Source organism: Varanus komodoensis, unplaced genomic scaffold (genome assembly GCF_004798865.1).
Source record: "Varanus komodoensis strain SLA01 unplaced genomic scaffold, ASM479886v1 scaffold9, whole genome shotgun sequence".
NCBI lineage: Eukaryota > Metazoa > Chordata > Lepidosauria > Squamata > Varanidae > Varanus > Varanus komodoensis.
Genome location: NW_025336598.1, coordinates 4,476,146 through 4,501,801, shown reverse-complemented (window position 1 = coordinate 4,501,801; position 25,656 = coordinate 4,476,146). Strand labels below are relative to the sequence as shown.

The 25,656-nt window shown below is 45.4% G+C and overlaps 1 protein-coding gene across 2 annotated transcripts in view; it reads left to right on the top strand.

The window, feature by feature from the left end:
• Positions 1–25,656, top strand: part of PPP2R2C (protein phosphatase 2 regulatory subunit Bgamma) — a 212,042-nt gene that overhangs the window by 159,429 nt on the left and 26,957 nt on the right. For both annotated transcript variants that reach the window (XM_044417785.1, XM_044417784.1), the window contains exon 7: positions 24,706–24,875. In XM_044417785.1, coding sequence (XP_044273720.1) covers positions 24,706–24,875 — 170 coding nt within the window. The remainder of the gene's footprint in view (positions 1–24,705; positions 24,876–25,656) is intronic.

The window sequence follows — 25,656 nt, the reverse complement described above, 5'->3', positions numbered from 1 at the left end:
CTTGGAAAATAAGAGAAGTGCCAGTTGACTGGAGAAGGGCTAATGTTGTCCCTGTCTTCAACATGTTAATCTGACATCAATCCCTTGAAAAATTCTGGAGCAAAATATTCTTTTAAAAATCCATCTGCAATCCTCTTGGCGAAAATGCAGTGCTTAATAGAAGCTAGCATGGAGTTATAAAAATAATTTAATTTAATCTCATTTTAGACTGAGTAACCTCCCAATTTAGGAAAGATGCAGAAAAATTAAAAAGGGTCCAGTAGAGGGCAACAAGAATGAACCATGCTTTGGAAACATTGCCGTATGAGGAGAGACTGAAAGAACTGGGCATGTTCAGCCTTGAGAAAACCAAGAGGGGACATGTTATCCTTCTATAAGTACCTCAAAGGCTGTCACAAATAGGAAGGTCAAGAAATCTCTTATTGCTGAAGCCAGAGTGTAGGGCACAGAATAATCAATTCAAGTTGCAACAACCCAGATTCAGACTGGACATGAGGAAAAACTTCCTCACTGTCAGACCAATACAATAGTGGAACCAGCTGCCTAGAGAGGTGGTGGGCTCTCCTATACAGGGGACATTAAAAAAGAAACTGGATCACCATCTGTGTTGGATGGTGTAACTTGGTGTCCTGCAACAGCAGGGGATTGGACCCGATTGTCTTCATGGCCCCTCTCAACTCTACTATTCTATGGTTCTATGAACTGCCCCTCTCATTCCCAACATCAACCCCCATACCACAAGGGCCTCGCTGGGAAAAGGGCTGCTAGCTTCCTGGCTTCTGAGGGAATTGCCTAAGCAAGGCAGGGGAAGGGAGGTATACAGTGGGTTTCTGAGATCTGTCTTTAGGGGCCAGATCTTTACAGTCCCCCAAATACTGAAGCTGGCCATAATGGAATCAGGACTCCAGAATGTCCTGTACTTCAGACTCCTGCCTGCCATCAGTACAGGGGACTGGAGCATCTGTTGGAAATGGATATGGTGCCCAGTTGGCAGGGAAGATAACACGGTGAAATACCAAGTTGTTTTCATGGAAGGGAGCCAGTAGGGTTGGAATGCCAGCAGGTTGATTTGCACCACAATTTGAAATGGCCTGGAGCAGCACACTGCCAAATTTTTGAAGGGAAAGGGGGAAGGGAAATATTTGGTAGACAACCAAACTTGGTTCCCCACATGCAAGACCTAACCCTGTGGGTGAGGTGCATCAGAGACTACTGTGTAAGCTTCCTTAGCCTGTTCTAATTTTCCCCTCAGCAGAGCATGTACAGAGTACAATTCCCAGGAGAGGTCAGCCACCACCAGCACTGCAGAGAAAGCCAGCATAGCGGGAAAGGACTTGAGATGGCAACCGAAATTAGCCAAGAAAACAGTCTGTCAGGTAGAAACATTAGGGGCATTGTTATAGGCAAAGTTCACAAGACACAATAGGAAAACCCAGTTATCCTGTATGTAGTTGACAATAATACTCTAGCATAGCATTCAACAGTTCAGATTTGTCATCAGCTTGTGGGTGATGACAAGCAAAGGAGAGCAAGGAATTTTTTTCAGGATCATGCTGTGAAATACAGACCATGATCCAAGATTAGGACCTGAGGCCACCCATGCTACTGAAAGACCTGTTGCACAAAAAGCATCGCAGTAACGTTAAGTGGATGAAAGGCCAGTGCAAGGGACAAAATGGGCCATCTTCATAAAAAGGTCAGTAACAACTAAAATTGCAGTGTGGCCAGCAGACAGAGGTGAATTAGTGATAAAACTGAGGCAAAGGATATGTTAAGGATTCTGAGGTATTTACCCTGGGAATGAAAACTAGTGGGCTTTCCAGAAGGCTGTTTAGCATTCTGGCAAGTCTTGCAGGATTGATCATAGGTCATGTGTGGCCACCAGAATTCACATGTGACTACATGTAACATCTTGTGCATTCTGAAGATCTCTGTGGAAGGGGAGTCATGGCATTGGTGCAAAAAAAGTTCCCTCTAGGAAGAAGGAATATGGAGCCAGTCCAGACAATACAGAGCTCCCCCACACCTTGAAGGAAAGGGGGAGATTTTGTCCCCAGTCTGTGACTCCCTCTCTTTAGACAGCACAAAGGGGTCATCTTGTTTGGCCAGGTGTATCTCATCCAGCCTCCTTCATGGATCACTGCCTTGTCGTGGCAAAGGGGCTTGTGTAGCTCAGTGAAGCTATGAGCTATGCCATGCAGGGGCACCCAAGACGGGCAGGTCATAGCAGAGAGCTCTGACAAAAAGTGATCCACTGCAGAAGGAAATGGCAACCCACTTCAGTATCCTTGCCATGAAAAACCCATGGACAGTACCAAAAGGCAAAAAGATATGACACAGATGTATCTGGTGGTGAAAGGAGAGTTCGATGCTGCAAAGATCTATACTCCATAGGAACCTGGAATCTAAGATCCACGAATCAAGGCAAGCTGGACGTGGTCCAACAAGAGATAACAAGACTGAACATCGACATCTTAGGAATCAGTGAACTGAAATGGACAGGAATGGGTGAATTTAACTCAGATGACCATCAGGTCTACTACTGTGGGCAAGAATCCCTCAGAAGAAATGGAGTAGCCTTCATAGTCAATAAAAGAGTAGGAAAAGCAGTACTGGGATACAATCTCCAAAATGACAAAATGATCTCAGTTCGAATCCAAGGCAAACCCTTCAACATCACAGTAGTCCAAGTTTATGCCTCAACCACTGGTGCTGAAGAGGCTGAAGTTGACCAGTTCTATGAAGGCCTGCAACACCTTCTAGAAGTAACACCAAAAAATGATGTCCTTATCAGCATGGGGGATTGGAATGCTAAAGTAGGAAGCCAAACGATAACTGGAATAACAGGCAGGTTTGACCTTGGAGTACAAAATGAAGCAGGGCACAGGCTGGTAGAATTTTGTCAAGAGAATACAATGGTCATAGCAAACATTCTTTTCCAACAACCCAAGAGACGACTCTACACATGGACATCACCAGACAGTCAACACAGAAATCAGTTTGACTATGTGCTCTGCAGCCAAAGATGGAGAAGCTGTATACACTCAGTAAAAACTAGACCAGGAGCTGACTGTGGCTCAGATCATGAGCTTCTGGTTGCAAAATTTAGGTTTAAATTGAAGAAAGTAGGGAAAAGCACTAAGCCACTCAGATATGACCTAAATCATATCCCTGATGAATATACAGTAGAGGTGACAAATAGATTTTAGGAATTAGATCTGATAGACAGAGTGCCTGAAGAATGATGAACAGAGATTCACAACATTGTACAAGAGGTAGCAACTAAAATCATCCCAAAGAAAAAGAAATGCAAGAAAGCAAAATGGCTGTCTGAGGAAGCTTTACAAATAGCTGAGGAAAGAAGGGAAGCGAAAAGCAAGGGAGAAAGAGAAAGATACACCCAATTGAATGCAGAATTTCAGAGAATAGCTAGAAGAGATAAGAATGCTTTCTTAAATGAACAGTGCAAAGAAATAGAAGAAAACAATAGAATAGGGAGGACCAGAGATATGAGAGGAACGTTTCATGCAAAGATGGGCATGATAAAGGATCAAAATGGCAGGGACCTAACAGAGGCCGAAGAGATGAAGAAGAGGTGGCAAGATTAAACAGAAGAACTCTACCAGAAAGAGCTTAACGTCCCTGATAACCATGATGGGGTGGTCACTGACCTCGAGCCAGGCATCCTGGAATGTGAAGTCAAATGGGCCTTCGGAAGTCTGAACAACAACAAGGCTAGTGGAGGCAACAGTATTCCAGCTGAGCTATTCAAAATCCTGAAAGACAATGCAGTAAAAGTGCTACACTCAATATGCCAGCAACTTTGGGAAACTCAACAGTGGCCACAGAACTGGAAAAGGTCAGTTTACATTCCAATTCCAAAGAAGGGCCTGTGTGGTGTAGTGGTTAAGAGCATGGGACTGGGACTCAGACGATCTGGGTTCTAGTCCCCGCTCAGCCATGGAGCCAACTGGGTGACTTTGGGCCAGTCACAGACTCTCAGCCCAACCTACCTCACAGGGTTGTTGTTGTGGGGATAAGATGGAGGAGAAGAATGATGTAAGCTGCCTTGAGCCCTTTGGGAAAAAAGGCAGGATATAAATTGAAAATAAATAAATAAAGGCAATGCCAAAGACTGTTCAAACTACCACACCATTGCACTCATTTCACATGCTACATAGCTAAGTTATGCTCAAAATCCTGAAAGCTAGGCTCCAGCAGTACGTGGACCAAGAACTACCAGAAGTACAGGCAGGGTTCGAAAAGGCAGAGGTCAAATTGCCAACATACGCTGGATCATGGAGAAAGCTCGGGAGTTCCAGAAAAACATCTACTTCTGCTTCATTGACTATGCTAAAGCCTTTGATTGTGTGGATCACAACAAATTGGGGGAAGTTCTTAAAGAGATGGGAGTACCAGACCATCTTATTTGTCTCTTGAGAAACCTATATGCTAGTCAAGAAGCAACAGTGAGAACTGGACACGGAACTGCTGATTGGTTCAAAATTAAGAAAGGAGTTTGGCAAGGGTGTATACTGTCTCCCTGCCAGTTTAACTTATATGCAGAGCACATCATGAGAAAGGCAGGGCTAGATGAATCACTAGTTGGAATTAAGATTGCTGGGAGAAATATCAACAACCTCAGATATGCAGATAATACCATTCTAATGGCAGAAAGTGAAGAGGAACAAAAGAATCTCTTGATGCAGGCAAAAGAGGAGAGTGAAAAAGTTGGCTTGAAACTCAACATTAAGAAAACTAAGGTCATGGCATCAAGTCCTATCACTTCCTGGCAAATAGATGGGGAAGAAATGGAGGTAGTGACAGATTTTATTTTCCTGGGCTCCAAGATCACTGCAGACAGGGACTGCAGCCAAGAAATTAAAAGACGCTTGCTCCTGGGGAGGAAAGCTATGGCAAATCTAGACAGCATACTAAAAAGCAGAGACATCACCCTGCCAGCAAAAGTGCGTATATTCAAGGCTGTGGTTTTCCCAGTTGCAATGTATGGCTGTGAAAGCTGGACCATAAGGAAGGCTGAGCGCCGAAGAATTGACGCCTTTGAATTGTGGTGCTGGCGGAGACTCCTGCAAGTCCCTTGGACCGCAAGGCGGTCAAACCGGTCAGCCCTAGAGATCAACCCTGACTGCTCTTTAGAAGACCAGATACTGAAGATGACACTCAAATACTTTGCCACCTAATGAGAGGGAAGGACTCCCTGGAGAAGAGCCTAATACTTGGAAGAATAGATGGCAAAAGAAGAAGGGAACGGCAGAGAATGAGGTGGCGAGATGGAGTCACTGAAGCAGTTGGTGTGAGTTTAAGTGGATTCCGGGGGATGGTGGAGGACAGGAAGGCCTGGAGGAATGTTGTCCATGGGGTTGCAATGGGTTGGACATGACTTCTCGACTAACAACAATATCATCCAGCCAAAAGTGAGCAGGTGTAACAACAACTAAACCCTCAGCGGAGAGGATTGGAGAGGAACTTGGGTGTCTGAGAAAGCACTTCAGCCAGTACACATATGGAGGAAAAACTGCAGAAGAAACAGAAGTAGGCCAAAATTAAGGCCCACCTAATCTGCTGTTGTTTTAAAAGCTTTGCTATTTGAAAATGCTGCAGCTTTTTGTGATCAGTTTGAATATTAATGAGGTGGGCAGCCCCCTCTAGAAAATGTCTCCAGACTTGGAGCACAGATTTAATCACTAGGAACTCCTTCTTCTAGTGGTATAGTTCTTCTGATATAGTTCTGCTCTGAAGGGGTTAGCTTACAGGAGTGATAAGTACATGGCCATAGGTTCCCCCCATCATCTGCAGAAGGACTGACACAGGGGCACCCAGCTGGGGATGCAGGACAAGGCAAAAGCCTGTTTTAAAGCCTGAAAAAACCTCAAGTGTCATTCAGCCTCAAGTGTCCACTGAAAACATCTCACTTTGCCCTTAAGTAAATCAGTCAAAGGGGCAGAAAGGTGGGCATAATTGGGGAGGAAGGTACAGTAAAAATTATCCAAGTCCAAGAAACGTTGCAACTCACATTTGGTACAAGGAACATCCAAAGATTCTTTTCAGGATCTGCCTCAGGTCTCCACACTGAAATTTTACAACCCAAGAAGTTCAAGACAGGAAAATTAAAAGCACATTTCTCCAGCTTGACAGACAGGCAATTTTCCCTGAGGGTGTCACGACAAAGCTGTGAACACAAGGTGCTCTGAGTAGATCAGCAAAGCATCCAAATACGTAACAAAGAACTCACTTAGGAAATTTGAAAGATCTCAGTCATGCAGGACATAAAAGCAGCTGGGGCTCCTGCCAAATGAAAAGGCATAACAAGAAATTCAAAGGCACCAGATCTAGTGAGAAATCTTCTATTCATCATCTTCCTCTACTTGTAGCAAGCTGTAAGCATCCCCTGAATCACATTTGGTGAAAATGTGTGACTTAAATTCTCCAACATCCCCAGGATAAGGGGAAGTGGAAGCCAATTAGGTTATGGAACAGTTATGGAATTTGATAAAGTCCACACAAAAATGAAGAGGTCTGGTTTTTTGTTTTTTGTTTTAAAAACAAGCATACGAATAATCCAGGAGTTGCTATGGGGGAGGATGACAGTTGAATAAATCCCTTCTTCAAGTTGGAAGTAAAACAAAACTTGCAAAGAGCTGCTAATTCTTTCTGTGACATCTGATATAACTTTCGTACAGGGAGCAGAGTGCTTGGGATCAAGTCAACTGCACTGTCACAGGAATGATTGGGCGGCGGGGGGGAGTGGTCTGCCTACTTAGAGTCAAAAACATCTGAAAAATCTTGGTATAATGGAGGGAGAGCAGGAGAAAGGGAAGAGGAAGGAGGACTCAAGGAGGTATCATGTGGAATGGAAAGAGCCAGCATGAGCTTGGGAGGAGAAAAGCAATGCTGGGAGCAGAATGTAGAGCAAAAAAAGTATAGCTCAATCTAGCCAGGATATCTGAGGATTATGTTTGGCCAACTAGTTCATCCCAGTATAATGGGGTATTGTAATTATTATCTAGGTAAAATTGAGCTGCTTGTCTTCGTCTTGAATGCAGAGGGGTAAAAGAGCCAGATTTAGATGAAACTGGCCTGCCTTCTAAAGGTTGTAATTGGATGGAGTCAATGGTATCAGTTGGTAAGCCAACAGGGGAGAGTTGCTAAGACAGTGTTGCAAAATTTAGATCCATGAAATTTCTAGTTGCTGCACTGGCCACAAACACAGAAGTTCAAGTTCCAGTTCCTCAGACATTTGGACTTTAAGATCAAATGTGCATTAGAAGTGAATTCTAAGTCCATGGGGCACCTCTGTTGCATCTGTGATGGTCCCAAGTTTGTGATGCCTAACAAACTTGGGAGATGGAGTTTTCTGGAGTTTTGGAACGGGTTGGGGTTTTTGCCAATTGTCTTTTTTGGCCATGAGTAGCATAATCTGGCAGCCTTCCTTTAGTCTAATTCCACCCTTGAGAGGTGAGGTCTCATTGTCCCCAGCTGCATGGGCTCATATGCTTGAAAAAGGGCTGAGGAGGGAGGGGAAGGCAGCAGAGACACTGGAGGCACTGGGTAGGAGAGAAGGCAGGTTTTGGCACCCCTTTGTTACAGCTAATGCTATTCTAATACGCTGTCGATTTGTAAAGAGTGCTTAATCAAGCAGGAGAAAGTTTGAAAACCAACACATGGAAGTTCATCCAGGATTTCATCCTGTAATCCTTCCTGGTATGACATCACATAGGCTGCATCATTCCAATGTAGATCATGCATTAAAAACTGAAAAGGGCTAGTGTAGTGTCAGAGTTCTTTCCCTGTTTAAGATGGTGAATCTTTGGAGTTGCCATTTCAGTTCACAGGACATCTCTGAAACTGAGAGCCAGTGCTGCGTAGTAGGTGAAAGTGCAGGACTGGAACTCAGGCAGTCTGGGTTATAATCCCTGCTTGGCCATGGAGCCAGCTGGGTGACTTTGGGAATTCACAAACTCTCAGTCCAACCTACTTCACGGGGTTGTTGTTGTGGGGATAAGATCAATAGCAGAAAGCAAAGAATTATGTAAGCTGCTTTGAGTTCATAGTATGGAAAAAGTGGGATTCGCATCTAATGAATAAATATCTGCCATAGCAGCTATGAAGTCTGGGTAATTTGGTAATAAGGGATTGCTGCCCAGCAGGTGTGCAGTGGCCCATTTTCCCACTGGTCCCATCAGCAGGCTGATTACAAACCCCATGCAAATTTGGTCACTGGGAAACTCTTCAGGTCTGATCTCATATACAGCTCAGCTTATGCTCAGAAGGTGGGAAACTGTTCCCAGTTTCCATCAAACGCAGCTGAAGTTTCCACAGGGCATTTTCTTCAAGAAATGGACTGGCGCAGGTACAGACACTGAGGTAGGTGGAGGAGAGAATTGAGCTGTCTGAATAGCCAGAATTGCCTCTGCCAGCTCTCTTATCTGATCCTGCAAGTTTTGAAACTCTGCTGCAATAGTGTCCACGATCCATTCCATTATTCCACCAGTGAATAAAAAAAATAATGCTGAAGGAGGAAAAACATTGTGATTGGGTTCAATGAGCTAGGTTTTCCTCCCTTCACACATTCAAGGCAGCAGACTGTTCCTTTGCAAAAGCTCTTTATTCACCAAAGTATACTCAATTAACTCAATCACCACAGAATGAATTTGTGAGCATGCACGGAGTAGTTTGTTGAATCCAATCTAGCAACTACTTCCAAGAACCCTCCTTTTGTGTAAGTCTGAGCCCCATCCCTCTGGGAGAATCTTTCTGGAAGTGAGCTCTCCTTTTCTCTGTATGATAGCCCTCTAGATGGCTAACTCCCCTCTCCCAATGCCATATCATAGGGGCAAGAGTCATACCAGTTTCATCTGGCTCTGAGAACTCCTCTCCCAGCTCCCTTCTTAATAGTTGTACATGTTGGTTATTCCCAGAGTTGTCTTGGCACATGGAGATAATGGTCTTGAGATAAGTTCCTTCACTTCTCCTATCTCAAAGTCTGAAGCCACACATTCCCAGGGCTCCTGCACCACTTCCTCTTCTTCTTCTGACTCAGAGACCAGATCAGCATGAGTCTGGAATGTGTGCCAAGAACAACTGTCCCTCCCAGTCCCAGCAAAGGTAGATAATACACTCATATTTATTTATTTTTAACACATTAAAATGATTATTAAGTGCCCAGATAGGGAACTTTAGCAGGCCCAGAGGCCAATTTTCCCCTCACTGGAGCTTCCTTAAGTCTGCACTATCTGCTGCCACAATCACTGTGGCCAAATTGCCAAATTGAATTTCAGTGGCAATTGCATGGAGAGAAAAAAAGTTGATTTTCTGTGTTAATCAAGGCATACAAGTTGTATGGCTTGTATTGCATGGCTTGTATTAATGCCAATTATGCTCCCAGTGTAGTATGCTATAGATGGCTAATTGCTTATCAAGACAAATGTTATAAAGGCTTTTAATAAATGTTTACTTGCATAGTATGATGAACCAAGTCTGTTTTCAGGCCTAGAAGTAGAAAATTATCTTGGGAGTTTGTGGGCTCTCCCACACTAGAGGCATTCAAGATGCAACTGGACAGCCATCTGAGAGGGATGGTTTAACCCGGAGTCCTGCACTGAGCCCTCTGGCTCCTTCCAACTTTAGTATTCTATGATAAGCTATCTCAAGTCAACAGTTTGTGGCTTCAAATTTCTAGTGTACAAACTCACATTAAGATTGGTACAAGAGGTACTAGACAGGAAGGCAGAGTATACCAGAAAGCAAGGTGCTAACTGATCACCCTTCAGGTAGAAGGCGGACTCAGTAAGATGGATTGTGATTGTTGTGATTATTATGTCTCTGTTATTATTTATGCTGTTTTAAATGGTTGTAAACCATTCTGAGCACATAGAAACATAGTAACAGAGCGAGTCAGAAGGGGTCTCCCAGGCCATTTAGTCTGACCCCCGGCTCCAGCCGGCTCCACTCACAACACGCCTACAATGTGCATGTCCAGCCTATCTTTGAACACATGTGCTATAGAATGGCCCCTTATAAAAACTTTAAATAAAATAAATAATAAATAAAGTCATTGTGAATTTCCCTTATGAAGAAAGACACAATCAGTAACAGAAATAAAAACTACAGGGTAAAGATAAAAAAATCTGGGGAATTCCTTTAGAATGAAAATTGCACATAACGCAGAAGATGTATGGACCTAAAAATTGAGGAGTTCCCCAAGAGTGCTAAAGCACCAGAGAGGAACTAATCAGTTTCAAGTATCAAGATTTCTGTATATCATGATTGCTGTGGATTTTAGAATATGTGGTAGTGAAAGAGGGTATGAATACATCATTTTAGAAATCTTCTGAAATTGAGGAAGATGGTAGGTTCCATAGCCCTGGATTAGGAATTCTTTAGTTACTTGAGGATGAGAGTATGGTGAGGCGGTTTCTGTACTAAATCACTGCCTGAGCAAAATAATGGACTGGATAAGGGGCAATAAATTGAGGCTCAGTCTAGATAAAATGGGCGTACTGTTGGTGGATGGTCTGTCTGCCCAGAGGAGGGACCTTCAACCTGTCCTGGATGAGGTCACATTCCCCCTCAAGAAGTCACATTCCCCCTCAAAGGACCTTCAACCTGTCCTGGATGAGGTCACACTCCCCCTCAAGGACAGAGTCCATAACTTGGGGGTGCTCCTGGACCCAAAATTATCACTTGGATTGCAGGTAGACTCAGTGGCCAGGAGTGCCTTCTTTCAGTTATGATTAATTTACCTATTTCAGCCCTACCTGGAGAGAGCCTTGCCACAGTTACCCAAACTCTGATAACCTCTTGACTAAACTATTGTAACACACTTTATGTGGAGCTGCCCTTGAAGCCAGTATGGAAACTTACTGGTACAGAATAGGGTGGCACAACTGCTGGTGTGAACAAGTCCATGCACCAATATCACTCCAATACTTTACCAACTTCATTGGTTACCATTTGAGCTCCAGGCCCAATTTAAGGTGCTTGTCTTAACATAGAAAGTCCTAAGCAACCTGGGACCAGGATACTTGAAGGACCGCCTGCTCCCATATGCACCCACCCACCCCTAAGATCAGGTTCAGAGGCCCTTCTGAAGGAGCCATCCTCCAAGGAGGTAAGGAAAATGACTAACATAAGAGGCGCCTTTTCAGTGGCTGCTCCCCACTTATGGAATAGCTTTCCAAGAACAGTTTGCCTGGCATCTTCTTTACAATCTTTTCAGTGACAGGGAAAAACCACACTATTCTCCAGACTTTTTAACAATTGATTTTATCTTTGATAAATTATAATGGAATCAATTTTATTGAATTATAATTCAATTTCCTAAATTTTAACCTATAATGTTTTAACTCCTTACATTAGTGTCCTACTCTCAGCTGTATAATAAGATGGAGGTCCTGCTGGTAGGAGGTTCAGCCCTACAGGTGAGTGACATCTGTCCTGTTCTGGACAGGGATGCACTCCCCCTAAAGGGACAGGGTGCTCAGTTTGGGAGTGTTCCTCAATCCAGAGCTGTCCTTGGAATCCCAGGTGGCAGCAATGGTGAGGAGTGCCTTTCTCTAGCTTCGGCTGGTCTACCAACTGCACCCTTACCTGGATGAGTGAAGCCTTGCAACAGTGACCCACACTATGGTAACTTCTTGAGTGGATTATTGTAACGCATTCTATGTGAGGCTGCCCTTGAAGACGGTCCAGATACTTCAGTTGGTTCGGAACAGAACTGCCAGGATATTAACGGGGACCAGCAGGTGTTCACACATAATGCCAGTCCTCTATCGTTTATACTAGCTACCGATTGAAGTCCTGGCCCAATTTAAAGTGCTGGTGATGACCAATACAGCCCTAAACGGCTTGAGTCCTGGAACAGCAGACCATCCTGTCTGACATTCATCCCTGGGAAAATTCTAGAGCAGCTTATAAAGTAAATAGTCTGCAAACACATTGAATACTATACATAGAAACAGAGCAAGTCAGAAGGGGTCTCCCTGGCCATCTAGTCTGACCTAGCTCCGGCTGGCTCCACTCATGACAGGCCTACCATGTACATGTCCACCCTGTCCTTGGATGCCCTCACCATGGAAGCCCATTCCATACCTTAGGGGCCCTAACTGTCAGGAAGTACTTCCTGGCATTCAAATTGAACCTTGGTTCCCTGAGTGTTGTTCCATTGAAACACATCCTGACCCTCTCTACAGGGGAGAACAGGTCTCAACCCACCTCTGTGTGACACCACCTCATGTATCTGTACAGTATATCACCAACAGATCCCCTCAGAGTCTCCTCTTCTCCAGAGTGAAAAGACCCATTCCCCTTACTCTCGCTTCATACGGCTTTCACTGCAACCCAGCCACCATTCTTGTGGTCCTATGCTGCACCAATTCTAAGCTGGTTATATCCTTCCTGTAATGTGGAGCCCAGAACTGAACACAATAGTCCAGTTGCGGGCGTACCAGAGTTGTATAGAGTGGCACTAATACCTCTCTTAATCTAGAAGCCATACTTCTGGCTCTGCAACCAAGGGTGGCTTTTGCCCTCTTGACCACCGCATCACACTGCTGGCTCATGTTTAGCCTGTAGTTGACCAGCACCCAAGATCCTTTCCACAAGTGCTGCTCTTCAGCCACTTGTCCCATAACCTGTACTTATGACACCCATTCGTATGCCCCAAATGCAAGACCTTGCACTTATCTGCATTGAACACTGCCCTGTTGTCTCCTGCCCATCATTGTAGTCTGTCCAGATCCTTCTGCATCCCAAGTACCTGCTCCTCAGTCGTGGCCACCACCCCCATTTTAGTATTGTCTGCAAATTTGATCAGCAGACTGGTCACCCCCTCTTCCAGGTCATCAATGAAAGGATTGAATATGACTGGTCCCAGGACAGATCCTTGGGGGACCCTACTTGGGGGACCCAATGATATCCCACTAATAGTTTGCTTATTTACTTACAGTGGTACCTTGGCTCATGAACTTAATCCATTCCAAGACTCTGGTCGTGACCCAAACTGGTCGTGAGCCAACTTAAATTTTCCCATAAGGGTCAATGTAAATAAGGTTAATCCATTCTGTAACTTCTTTTTTTAATCAGAAAAATGTGAAGCAAAGTGACAAAGAACAACCAAGATGTGGCCATCTCACTGCCCCCCACAGCAGACCGCGATTGAGCCTGTCATCCTTGCACGCACCCATCATCCTGGCGTGCAGAGGGGGAGAGATGGGCGTGAACACGGGGGCACTGGCGGGGAGAGACAGGCGCAATTGTGCTGGGTCCGGGGAGATGGCTGAGATTGTGGTTGCACTCCTGCAGGAAAGACGGGCGCAATCACAGGTGCGGTTGTGCAGGAAAGACAGGCGCAATCTTGGCCATCTCCCCCCCCCCGCCCCCAGCACAATCATGGCCATCTCCCCACGCGGGGAGGTAGGGAGACGGCCGCAATCACAGTTGCCACCCAATGCGGAGTTCGTGACCTGAGTCAATTTTTTAATGAAATTTTTCTTCGCGACCCAATTTGGTTGTGCACTGAGGCGTTCGTGAGCTGAGGTACCACTGTATTTGGGTATTTTCAACCCATCCAAATACTGCACGTCTCTGGACAACTTACAATAATCATCCAATAAATATAACATAAAATAATAACAATAACAACAACAACCACCCATGAATGTGATAAAAACAAATTAAAATATTTAAACTTTAAAATACTGGGTAAATAAAAAGGTCTTGATCTGGCGCCAAAAAGCATATAACATCTGCTCCAGGCGGACCTCTCTGGGGAGTGCATTCCATAGTTACTGTCTGGTTTCAGTCTGTCAGCAATGCCTTAATCCATTGGATGGTGCATTGTTGTTGTTGCTAGTCCCGAAGTTGTGTCTGACCCATCACGACTCCATGAACAACATGCCTCCAGGCCTTCCTGTCCTCCATCATCCCCCATAGTCCACTTGAGCTCACGCCGACTGCATCCGCGACTCCATCTAGCCACCTCATTCTCTGTTGTCCCCTTCTTCTTTTGCCGTCAATTATTCCCAGCATTAGGCACTTCTCCAGTGAGACCTTCCTTCTCATTTCATGGCCAAAGTATTTGAGTTTCATCTTCAGTATGTGGCCTTCTAAAGAGCAGTCAGGGTTGATCTTCTCTAGGACTGAACAGTTTGATCGCCTTGCAGTCCAAGGGACACGGAGGAGTCTTCTCCAGAACCACATCTTCTCTTGGGTTGTTGGAAAAGTGTGTTTGGTATAACCATTGTATTCTCTTGAGAAAATTCTACCAGCCTGTGCCCTGCTTCATTTTGTACTCCAAGGCCAAACTTGTATTCCAAGGCCAAACATGCCTGTTATTCCGGTTATCTTTTGGCTTCCTACTTTAGCATTCCAATCCCCCATGATGATAAGGACATCATTTTTGGGTGTTAATTCTAGAAGGTGTTGTAGGCCTTCATAGAACCGGCCAACTTCAGCCTCTTCAGCACCAGTGGTTGGGGCATAGACATGGACTACTGTGATGTTGAATGGTTTGCCTTGGATTTGAACTGAGATTATTCTGTCATTTGGGAGATTGTATCCCAGTACTGTTTTTCCTACTCTTATTGACTATGAAGGCTACTCCATTTCTTCTGAGGGATTCTTGCCCGCAGTAGTAGACCTGATGGTCATCTGAATTAAATTCACCCATTCCTGTCCATTTCAGTTCACTGATTCCTAAGATGTCGATGTTCAGTCTTGTCATCTCTTGTTTGACCACATCCAGCTTGCTTTGATTCGTGGATCTTACTTTCCAGGTTCCTATGGAGTATAGATCTTTACAGCATCGGATTCTCCTTTCATCACCAGATACATCCGCAACTGAGTGTCCTTTCGGCTTTGACCTAGTCATTCCATAGTTACCCTCTGCATACTGTCCTCTAACCATGCCCTAATCCATCAGACAGTGCATTGGTCTATCTCAAAGCTGCACAGTTTCTCAACCAGGATATCATGAGGCACTTTGTCAAAGGCCTTGCTGAAAGGTAAACCCCATCCACTGCATCCCCTCCATCTAGCCACCTCGAAACCTTGTCATAGAACTCCACAAGTTCTGGCAGGACGTGTTTTTGCAGAAGCCATGTTGCATGGCTGCCAACCTCCCTTCCCTATCTGGGGTTTTCAGAGCATTTGCTGTTATGAACCTTTCCATTGTCTTTCCTAGAATTGACATAAGGCTAACCAATCTGTAATTCCCCATGTCCCTTCTACTACCCTTTTTGAAAATTGGAACCACAGATGCCACCTTCCAATCCTCTGGAACCTCACTTGTTGTCCACGAGGCCTCAAAAATGGAGGCCAACTGGCCTGAGAGTACCCCCACCAACTCCCAAATTACCCTTAGCTGCAACCCATCAGGGTCCAGCACCTTTTTAACATCCAGTGCTGGATGAGCTCCTCGACTTCTAGGGGGGTGACTTTCATCTGAGCTCCTAAATCCCCAGCCTCATTTGTTCCCCCAAGCAGATCTCCCCCATCCTGCTTTGGGGAGAATAAAGAGGGAAAAAAGTCATTTAGCATCTGTGCCTGTTCCCTCACATCACTCACTGAATCCCCTTCCTCCTTACTAAGCGATCCCACTGCCTGTCTTCCCTTCCTCTTGCTATTTGCATGTTGATAGAAGCCCTTTTTTTGCAAGTCTCAGCTCATAATCAGCATTAGCCTTGCAACAAGTCTCCTCCCTCCGGTTTACCCTTTTGTCTACTTGCCCCAGTGCCCATTTCCTATGGAGAGGCCTAATGCCTCTTACCACTTCTGTTCTCATCCATGGGAGCACTCTCCTTAACCTCTCCATCCTGCTAACCAGCAGGATTGTCAAGGTTTGTTTCTCCAAGACCTCCCTTTTTAGCACAATCCACCCCTCCTGAACTCCCTTGCCTTCCAGTACCCTCTCCCAGGAGACTTTCCCCTGTCTGGCCTCCAATTGACCAAAGATGGCCCTCATGAAGTTCCAGTTTCTATTACTCAACCTGCCGCTCATCCCCATTCCCTCCCTGTCCTTTCTAAACAGAACATACCCCTCTATTTTTACATTCCAATCCTGCTTTTCATCCCACCATGTTTCTGTGATCCCCACCAGGTCATACCCTCCTATTTCCAGGAGAACCCTCAACCTCTCCCTGCTTGTTTCCCATGCTTCTAGTTTTAGTATACATGCATCTCAGCTCCTTTCCATGACCCATTTTCTTTGGGTCCCCTGGCCTCCTCCTTCCTCCCACCTTCCCTGGTACCAGAACCCTCTCAGAAGTCTCAAGAACCCCTGCAGTACCTCCAACACCCTGCCCCTGAAACTCTGATCATCTCCCCTTACTTGTTCAATTAGGACAGGTTTTTGGAGGGCCTGAACCCATTCACCTGGCTCAGTTTAAAGCTTCTGGACAAAGCTCACTAAGGCATCTCCAAAGGATCTTCTCCCCATCCTTATGAGGTGCACACTGTCCTTCGCCAGAAGTCCACTGACACTTATGACTGGCAGCCAGCATGGATTTCTCAAGAACAAATCCTGCCAGACAAATCTGATTTCTCTCTTTTTTTTGATTGGGTAGCATTCCTGATTAACTGTAGGAATGCTGTGGGCATAATCTATTTTGACTCTATAAAAGCTTTTGGCAAAATACCCTACGATATCCTGAATGGCAAAATAGCTAAAAGTAGGCTAGATGGCACAACATCAGGTGGATCCACAGATGGCTACAGAATTGGACTCAAAGAGTACTCATCAATAGCACATTCTCAAGCTGGGAAGAGGTGACAAGTAGGAGGCCACAGGGTTCTGTCCTGTGCCCAGTGCTCCTCCACATTTTTATTAATGATTTGGATGAGGAAGTGCAGAAACAATGATCAGATATGCAGATGACACAAAACTGGGTGAGATAGCCAATACTCTGGAAGACAGAAAGAAGATTCAAGGCAGGACACGCTCCAATGGAGCAAAGCTCAGGGAGCCAAGGTTCCATTTGGATGCCAGGAAGCACTTCCTGACAGTCAGGATCCCCAGGATATGGAATGGGCTTCCACGAGAGGTCGTTGAGGCCCCATTGGTGCGGGTGTTCAAGGACAGGCTGGACGTCCACATGGTGGGCCTGTTGTGAGTGGAGCCGGCTGGTGCCGGAGGTCAGACTAGATGGCCCGGGAGACCCCTTCCGACTCGCTCTGTTTCTATGTTTCTATCTTGATAGGGTGGAATACTGGTTTGAAAACAACAGAATAGGGGGAATGCCAAGTTCTGCACGTTGGAGAAAAATGCATCCTTACAAGATGGAGAATACTTAGCTCAACAATACTGCAAGTGACAACAATCTTGGAATTGTTGTCAATCACAAGCTGAATAGGAGTCAACAGTGTGATTTGGTTGCCAAAAGGGCAAACGCTATTATAGGCTGCATTAATAATGCAATCACTTCCAACCCTGTGAAACACTAGTTTTCCTTTTCTAAGCACTTCTGGTTAGGCCTCATCTGGAGTACTGTGTCAGTTTGGGCACCACAGTAGAAGGAAGATGTCCAGCTCCGGCTTCAGACCCGGGTACGGTACTGCATCTGCCTTGGTCGCCCTGTACGATGACCTGTGCAGGGAGAAGGACAGGGGGAGTGCGTCCCTGTTGGTTCTTCTGGACCTCTCAGCGGCTTTTGATACCATCGACCATGGTATCCTTCTGGATAGGCTAGCGGGATTGGGGGTCGGAGGCACTGCTTTGCAGTGGTTCCGCTCCTATCTCAACGGCCGATTCCAGAAGGTAGTGCTGGGGGACTATGGCTCTGCACCATGGCAGCTATGCCATGGAGTACCACAGGGCTCCATTTTGTCCCCTTTGCTGTTTAACATCTATATGAAACCACTGGGAGAGGTCATCAGGAGGTGTGGGCTACGGAATCATCAGTACGCTGATGATACCCAGCTCTACCTCTCATTTTCCACTAATCCAGGTGAGGCAGTGGCTGTGCTGAACTGGTGCTTGGCCGAGGTAATGGAATGGATGAGGGCCAACAAACTGAAACTCAATCCAGACAAGACGGAGGTCCTGTTGATTGGCGGATCGGACTTCGGAGAGGGTGGATTTGACCTGGTCCTGAATGGTGCAACACTCCCTCTTAGGGACAAGGTCCGCAGCTTGGGAGTACTCCTCGACCCGGAGCTTTCTTTGGAAGCTCAGGTGACAGCGGTGGTGAGGAGCGCCTTCCTTCAGCTTCGGCTGATTAATCAGCTGCGCCCCTACCTGGAGTACGACTGCCTGGCGACGGTGACACACACACTGGTGACTTCCCGCCTTGACTTCTGTAACGCGCTTTACGTGGGGCTTCCCTTGAAGAAGGTCCAGATACTACAATTGGTTCAAAATAGAGCTGCCAGGTTGCTGACGGGGACGGGGCGTTATGTTCACATGACTCCAGTCCTCCGACAGCTTCACTGGCTTCCCATTGAAGTCCGGACCCAATTCAAGGGTCTATAAAGCCCTTTATAAAGCTATAAAGCCCTAAACGGCTTGGGACCTGGTTACCTGAAGGAGCGCTTACATCCATATATGCCCGACCGCCCCTTGAGATCTGCAGGAGAGGCCCTTCTCCAGGAACCCTCCGTGAAAGAAATTAGGAGGGTATGTACTCGGAGGAGGGCTTTCTCTGCGGTGGCGCCCAATCTATGGAATGTGCTCCCCAGAGAGGTCCGCCTGGCGCCGTCGTTATTTGTTTTTTGGCGCCAGGTGACGACCTTTTTATTTAAACGTCATTTTAATTGTTAACAATATTTACTTATTTATCTGGCCAGGGCGACTTCTTTTCTTTTCTTTTCTTTTCTTTTCTTTTCTTTTCTTTTATAACTTTTCTTTTATAACTTTTCTTTTATAACTTCTTTTATATCGTTTATATTTTTTATTTATTTTATATTATTAATTTTAATTTTATATTGTTATTTTTATATTGTATTTTATTGTGTTGTAAGCTGCCCCGAGGCTTCGGCAAGGGGCGGCATAGAAATGTTCTAATAAAAAAAAAAAAAGATGTGGAGTTCAGAGAAGGGCAATACAGGTGATCCAGACACTGGAGACAAAGCCCTATGAAGAGACATTGAAAGAACCGGGCATGTTTATTCTCGAGATGAGAAGACTGAGGGGAGATATGATAGCATACAAGTACTTGAAAGGTTGTCACAAAGAGGAAGGAAGGGATCTCTTCTCAATCATCCTAGAGTTCAGGGCAAGGAATAATGGGCTCGAGTTGCAGGAAGCCAAATTCTGACTAGATATCAGGAAAATTTCCTCATGGTTAAAGCAGTATGACAATGGAAACAGTTACCTAGGGACTTGTTGGGTCTCTCACACTAGACGCATTCAAGATGCAACTGGACAACCATCTGAGAGGGAGGATTTATCTTGGAGTCCTGCACTGAGCAGGGTATTGGACTTGGTGGCTCTGTGGCCCTTTCCTACTCTACTGTTTTATGATTCTATGATGCTGTGATTCTATGATTCTGCAATTCGATACTTAAGAGAAGTAGTCCTTTCATAGTCAATATTTGTAAATGTGCACATTTTCTTCTTATATCTTTCTGGAGATGGTATGCATGCATAAGTATAAAATTCTCTTTTAGAACATATTCTCTTCATGAAGTTATTTCACAGGGATAGCCACATTCTAGAACCTTAAGCCAAATATATCAGAGAGTGTGAAAGGACCTGACATAATTCTAAGGTATCTTCTTGACTGAGCCAGGATATCATAGGCATCTTTTAAATTATGGAGTACCCTTATGATTGAGTCAAGATATTGCTTTTTAAACTGTTGAGTGACATATTGGGCAAGAGATCCTTAGAAGTTCCATTAAACTTTAACAACATTATTAACTCAGGAATTATCTAAATGTCCTTTAAATCCTTTCCAGTTATTTAGATGTGCCCTGTTTGGAAAGTACCTTTATACTAAAATCATGGAGGATTATGCTCTCCTTTGGCTTTGTCTAAAGAGGAAACACGTTTTTTCTGGCCACTGCCATCCACAGCCAAAATTTGGTAGCACAGCAGAGGAGATTGGGGGCAGTGAGAGCTACACAAAAGGATGGGAGCCCATGTGACTACTCACATTAATGCTTTTTTGGCTCTTGCTTCTTGGCAGAGCAGCGGAGCAGCAGAAGCAGAGACTGGGAGAGAGTGCTGAGGGTGGCCAAGGGACTGGCAAAGACAAGGTAGGAGCTGGGCAGAGGAGCTGGGGGACAGGAGCAGGGGAGAGGAAGAGAGGTGGGGTCAGAGGGGCCAGGACAAAGCAGGGGGGTGGGGACACCAACCTGAAAAGCTTATAAGGCCCCACTCAGCACGGCCTCCTCCTTCTCCTGGCACTGATCTGAAGCTGGAAAAGAGGTTCTCTCCACTTATGGAGGCTGGGGCTGATGAAGCCAAGGGGACCAGCAGAACCCCTTGCCTGGGACCATAAGTGGCAAAGGGGCTGCTGCAGGAGAGGCGAGGGCCAGGACATGGCTGCCTACCACCACCAGGAAGAGACGACAGCGGATGATTGTCATCGGGGACTCCCTGCTGACGGGCACTGAGGTGGCGCTGTACCACCCCAACCTTGGGATGAGGGAGGTCTGTGGCCTGCCAGGCACACACATCCAGCATGTGAAGGATAGAGTGGAGCATCTTGTTCGCTCCAGGGGTCACCTGCCACTTCTGGTGATTCATGTGGCCGCAAATGACGTAGCTGGGCAGAGTGGTCAAGATCAGCAGGGACATTGAGGCCTTGAGGAAGAAACTCAGGGACCTTAAGGCTCAAGTGGCCTTCTCATCTACCTTACCGGTCTGGAGATTTGGGCCAGGCAGGGATAGGAGGGTCAGCAAGATGAATGACTGGCTTAGGGTGTGGTGCCAGAAGGAACACTTGGGGTTCCTTGACCACGGCACCTGCTTTCTTGCCAATGGACTTCTAGCAAGGAATGGGTTGCACCTGACGAGGATGGGGAAAAGATCCTTTGCAGATGCTCTAGCGAGATTTGTCCAGAAGTCTTTAAACTGAGCTGGGGGGGGGGGGCAGGTTCAGACCCCCCAGAAATTTGTCCGTGCTGGACAAATGTGGGGAGAGGATCAGGGCTCTAGGAACAGGATGTTAGAAGTAGGGCAGGGACTGAGAGGAGTCCTGCAAAGAGAGGGCAGGTATCAAGAAAGATGGGAGGAAGGAGGAGGCTGAGAACGTCCAGGAAAGGAAGCGGTGGGAAGGAGTTGAGGTGCATGTACACTAATGCTAGGAGCATGGGTAATAAGCAGGAAGAACTTGAAACTCTCCTGGGAATAGGAGAGTATAACCTGGTGGGAATCACAGAAACTTGCAAGACTGGACTGTAAACATAGAGGGCTTTCACCTGTTTGGAAAGGACAGGAAGGGAAGGAGGGGTGGGGGTGTAGATTGATGTGTCAGGGAAGGGATAGGATGCAGTAAGATAGAATGCAGCACAGATGGGGAATCAGTAGAGGCAGTCTGGGTGAAACTTAAGGGGTTTTGACAGGGAGAGGGACCTGACAGTGGGGGTATGTTATCGCCCTCCAGTCAACTTGAGACCCTGGATGATGTCCTGACAGATCAGGTTTTAAGCATATCTTGGGGGAGGGACACAGTAATTATGGGAGACTTCAGTCTCCCGGATATTACTGGGGAGACTCACTCAGCGGTGACAGCCAGGTCACGTCGCTTCCTAGAAGCTATAGAGGGAGGGTTTTTCACACAGAGGGTCCGAGGGGAGACCATGGGGTGGGGGGCATCCTTGACTTGGTCTTGACCAATAGGGAGGAGCTGGAAGATGAAGTACAGATTAGGGGAGCACTGGATGCAAGTGATCATCCTTTGCTTTGAGATCAGGGGACTGGGGACGTGCGGCAGGTCGAGCACTAGAAGCTGGGACTTTAAGAGGATCAACTTTGGCCAACTGAAGGCCAGACTGGGGAAAGTCTCCTGGGATAAGTTTCTGGAAGGCAAGAGAGTTGAGGGTGGATGTAACTCAAAAGGGAGGTTTTGGAGGTGCAAGCCTTGACAATATCTCTAGTTAGTAAGGTGGGGAGGCGAAGGAGAGCGCCGCCATGGATGTGAAAGGAGGTGGTTAGAAGGATTAGACACAAGAGGAACCTATGTAGGAAATGGGTATTGGAGCAAATAGACAAAAGGGTATACTGGGAGGAGGAGGCCCATTGCAGAAGGATTCTTTGCAAGGCTAAGGCTGATCATGAGCTGAGACATGCAAAGAATATCAGCAGCAACAAAAAGGGCTTCTTTCAGCATGTAAATAGGAAGAGGAAGGGGAGACAAGTGGTGGGACCACTAATTAAGGAGGAAAGAGATTCAGTGACTGATATGAGGGAACAGGCACAGATGCTAAATGAGTATTTTGCCTCTGTGTTTTCCCCAAGGCAGGATGGGGTAGATCCACACGGGAGATTAGATGAGGCTGGGGTCATAGGGGCACAGATAAGAGTCACTCCCCTAGAAGTTGAGGGTCTCCTCAGGGCATTGGACGTTCCAAATGTGCCAGACGCTGACAGGTTACACCCGTGTTTACTTCGAGAGTTGGCAGGGGTTCTCGCATGGCCACTGGCCTCCATTTTTGATGCCTCATGGAGAACGGGTGAAATTCCAGAGGAGTGGAAGGCTACAATTTTCAAAAAGGTAGTAGAAGGGACAGGGGGAATTACAGACCAGTTAGCCTTATGTCCATTGTTGGAAAAACAATGGAAAGGGTCCTAATAGTGAGAGAACTAATGATGCTAGATAGGGAAGGGAAGCTAGCAGCCACACAACACAGCTTCCGCAGAAACAGGTCCTGCCAGACAAACCTTGTGGAATTCTACGACAAGGTTTCGAGGTGGCTAGATGGAGGGGATGCGGTGGATGTGGTCTGCCTGGATTTCAGCAAGACCTTTGACAAAGTGCCCCATGATATCCTGGTGGAGAAACTGAGGGGTTTTAGGATAGGCCAAAGTACTGTCTGGTGGATTAGGGCATGGTTGACTGACTGAAAGCAGAAGGTAACCATTAGAGGGGAATCATCGGGATGGTAGCCAGTGACAAGCAAGGTCCCCCAGGGCTCTGTCCTGGGGCCGATCCTGTTTAATCTTTTCATCAATAACATGGAAGAAGAGGTGAACAGTCTGCTGATCAAAGTGACAGTTGATACTAAAACTGGAGCAGTGGCCACAACTGAGGAGCAGGTGCTCCAGATCTAAAAGGATCTGGACAGACTATGGAAGTGGGCAGGAGACAACAGGATGGCGTTCAGTGTGGGTAAGTGCAATGTCTTGCAGCTGGGGCAGCTGGGTGTCATAAATATAGGTTAGGGGAAAAGTGGCTGGAGAGCAGCACTTGTGAAATGGACCTCGGGGTGCTAAACATGAGTCAGCTGTGTGATGCAGTGGTTAAGAGGGCGAATGATGAAATGGCAAAAGCTGTGGGAAAGAAATATTAAAGTAACATTAGCAACCTCATATAAAGAAAATCTTTATAAAATGTTTTATAGATGGTATCTATCACCAAATAGATTAGCTAAGATGTTTCCAAATATGTCAAATGGATGTTGGAAATGCAAATATTTTTTATCATATGTGGTGGACGTGTGATAAGGCAAAAAATACTGGGCTAAAATACATAAATGGCTTGAGGGAATGTTACAAAAACCTTTAATCTTTAAACCTTAAGTGTTCTTATTAGGCATTGTGCCTGATGATGTTGATAATCAAGCAATGTATTTGATTCTACATGTAATTACTGTGGTGAGGATTGCATTTGCCCAACATTGGAGGAGTGAAGAACCACCTACCAATGAACTGATATTAAAAAAGATCTTGGACATATTGGATTTAAATATGTTTCTGGATTACTAACAAAAAAAAGTATGGGGGGGCTGACCCAGTAGGTCTGGTGTTTCTGATGATTGATGGTTTTTAGTTTCTTTTTCTTAGTTGGTAGAAAAATAATAATAAAACTTATTAAAGGAAAAAAGAGGGCAAACACCACCGTTGGTTGCATAGCCAGAAGTGTGGCTTCTAGATCAAGAGAGGTATTACTACCACTCTATACGACTCTGGTGCGTCCGCAACTGCAGTATTGCATTCTGTTTTGGGCCCCTCATTACAGGAAGGATATAGCCAGGTTAGAGTCAGTGCAGGGTAGGGCCACAAGGTTGGAGGCCGGCTTGCAGAGGATGTCATATGAGGTGTGACTGAGGGAACTAGGTCTCTTCAGCCTGGAGAAGAGGAGACTCAGAGGGGATATGTTGGCAACATACAGGTATGTGAGGGGATGTCACATGGAGGTGGGTTGAGACCTCTCCTGCAGGGGATGGCAGGGCACGCTCCAACAGAGCAAAGTTCAGGGAACTAAGGTTCCATTTAGATGCCAGGAAGCACTTCCTGACTGTTAGGACCCTGAGGGTATGGAATGGGCTTCCACAGAATGTGGTTGAGGCCCCATCGGTGAGGGTGTTCAAGGATAGGCTGGACATGCACATGGTGGGCATGTCATGAGCGGAGCCGGCTGGAGCCAGGGGTCAGACTAGATGGCCCGAGAGACCCCTTCTGACTCGTTCTGTTTCTCTGTTTCTTTTAATTAATTTGAAAATGTTCCAGTAAAATATAAAGAACAACTGTGTATAAAAGCTCTCAAGGTAATATTCACATTTTCCTATTTTTTGCTTCACCAGTTTTTGAAGAACCAGAAGACCCCAGTAACCGCTCATTTTTCTCTGAAATTATTTCTTCTGTGTCAGATGTCAAATTCAGTCACAGTGGACGATATATTTTAGCAAGGGATTACCTCACTGTCAAAGTTTGGGATCTAAACATGGAAACAAGGCCTATAGAAATATACCAGGTATTTATTTATAAATATTTAAATATAATTCTGCAAATTATTTAAACTGTCACAATTGAATATCTGCTATTGGTGAGACAGGGACTTTATTGATTTAACACATCTTTTATTTGCCTTTCCAGATATAGTGTTCTCAATGCAGGACACATACACCAATGACTGTTGGATTGTCCCTAAGAGTACTCTTTTCTAAAATAATATTGGATTAATTTGCCAAGCATTTGGAATTTTTTCACATAATGTAAGGATTCTAGAAATTGCAAAATAGAAACTCAAGTGTCATACTCCAATAACATTAGAGTATCTGTTTTTACAAAGCTGCGTCTTTATCAAGTTAACAAATGAAGAAATTCAAAGTCCTTTTTTTTGTTAATTTTTGGTTCTGAATAAAATAACAAAGTTGTGATTCCTCCTGTTTCCTCAGTTTGGTCTGGAGGAACTGAAAATTCTTTCTGTCATCCACACCCTCCTGAAAATTTTGTTGTTGTTTTAACTGCCATGTTGAAATCAGTGTACCATCAATGCTTCCTTCCTTGCTGAACTGGAAGCCATTTATACATCTCCAAAAAAAAAAAAAAAAAAGTATCACTGCACCCTCCCCCCAGAATCAATGTTCTTCTAGCATGGTATGGAGAATAAAAAGAAAATCATTATAAAAGGTTGAAATAATCTTTGTATTATTTGGTCTTGCTCTGCTCTTGGTCAGGACTGAGAACATTAAAAAGTATCCGTATTAGTCCCCAAAACCATACATCATACGTTCAGTAAGCAGGAAACCTAT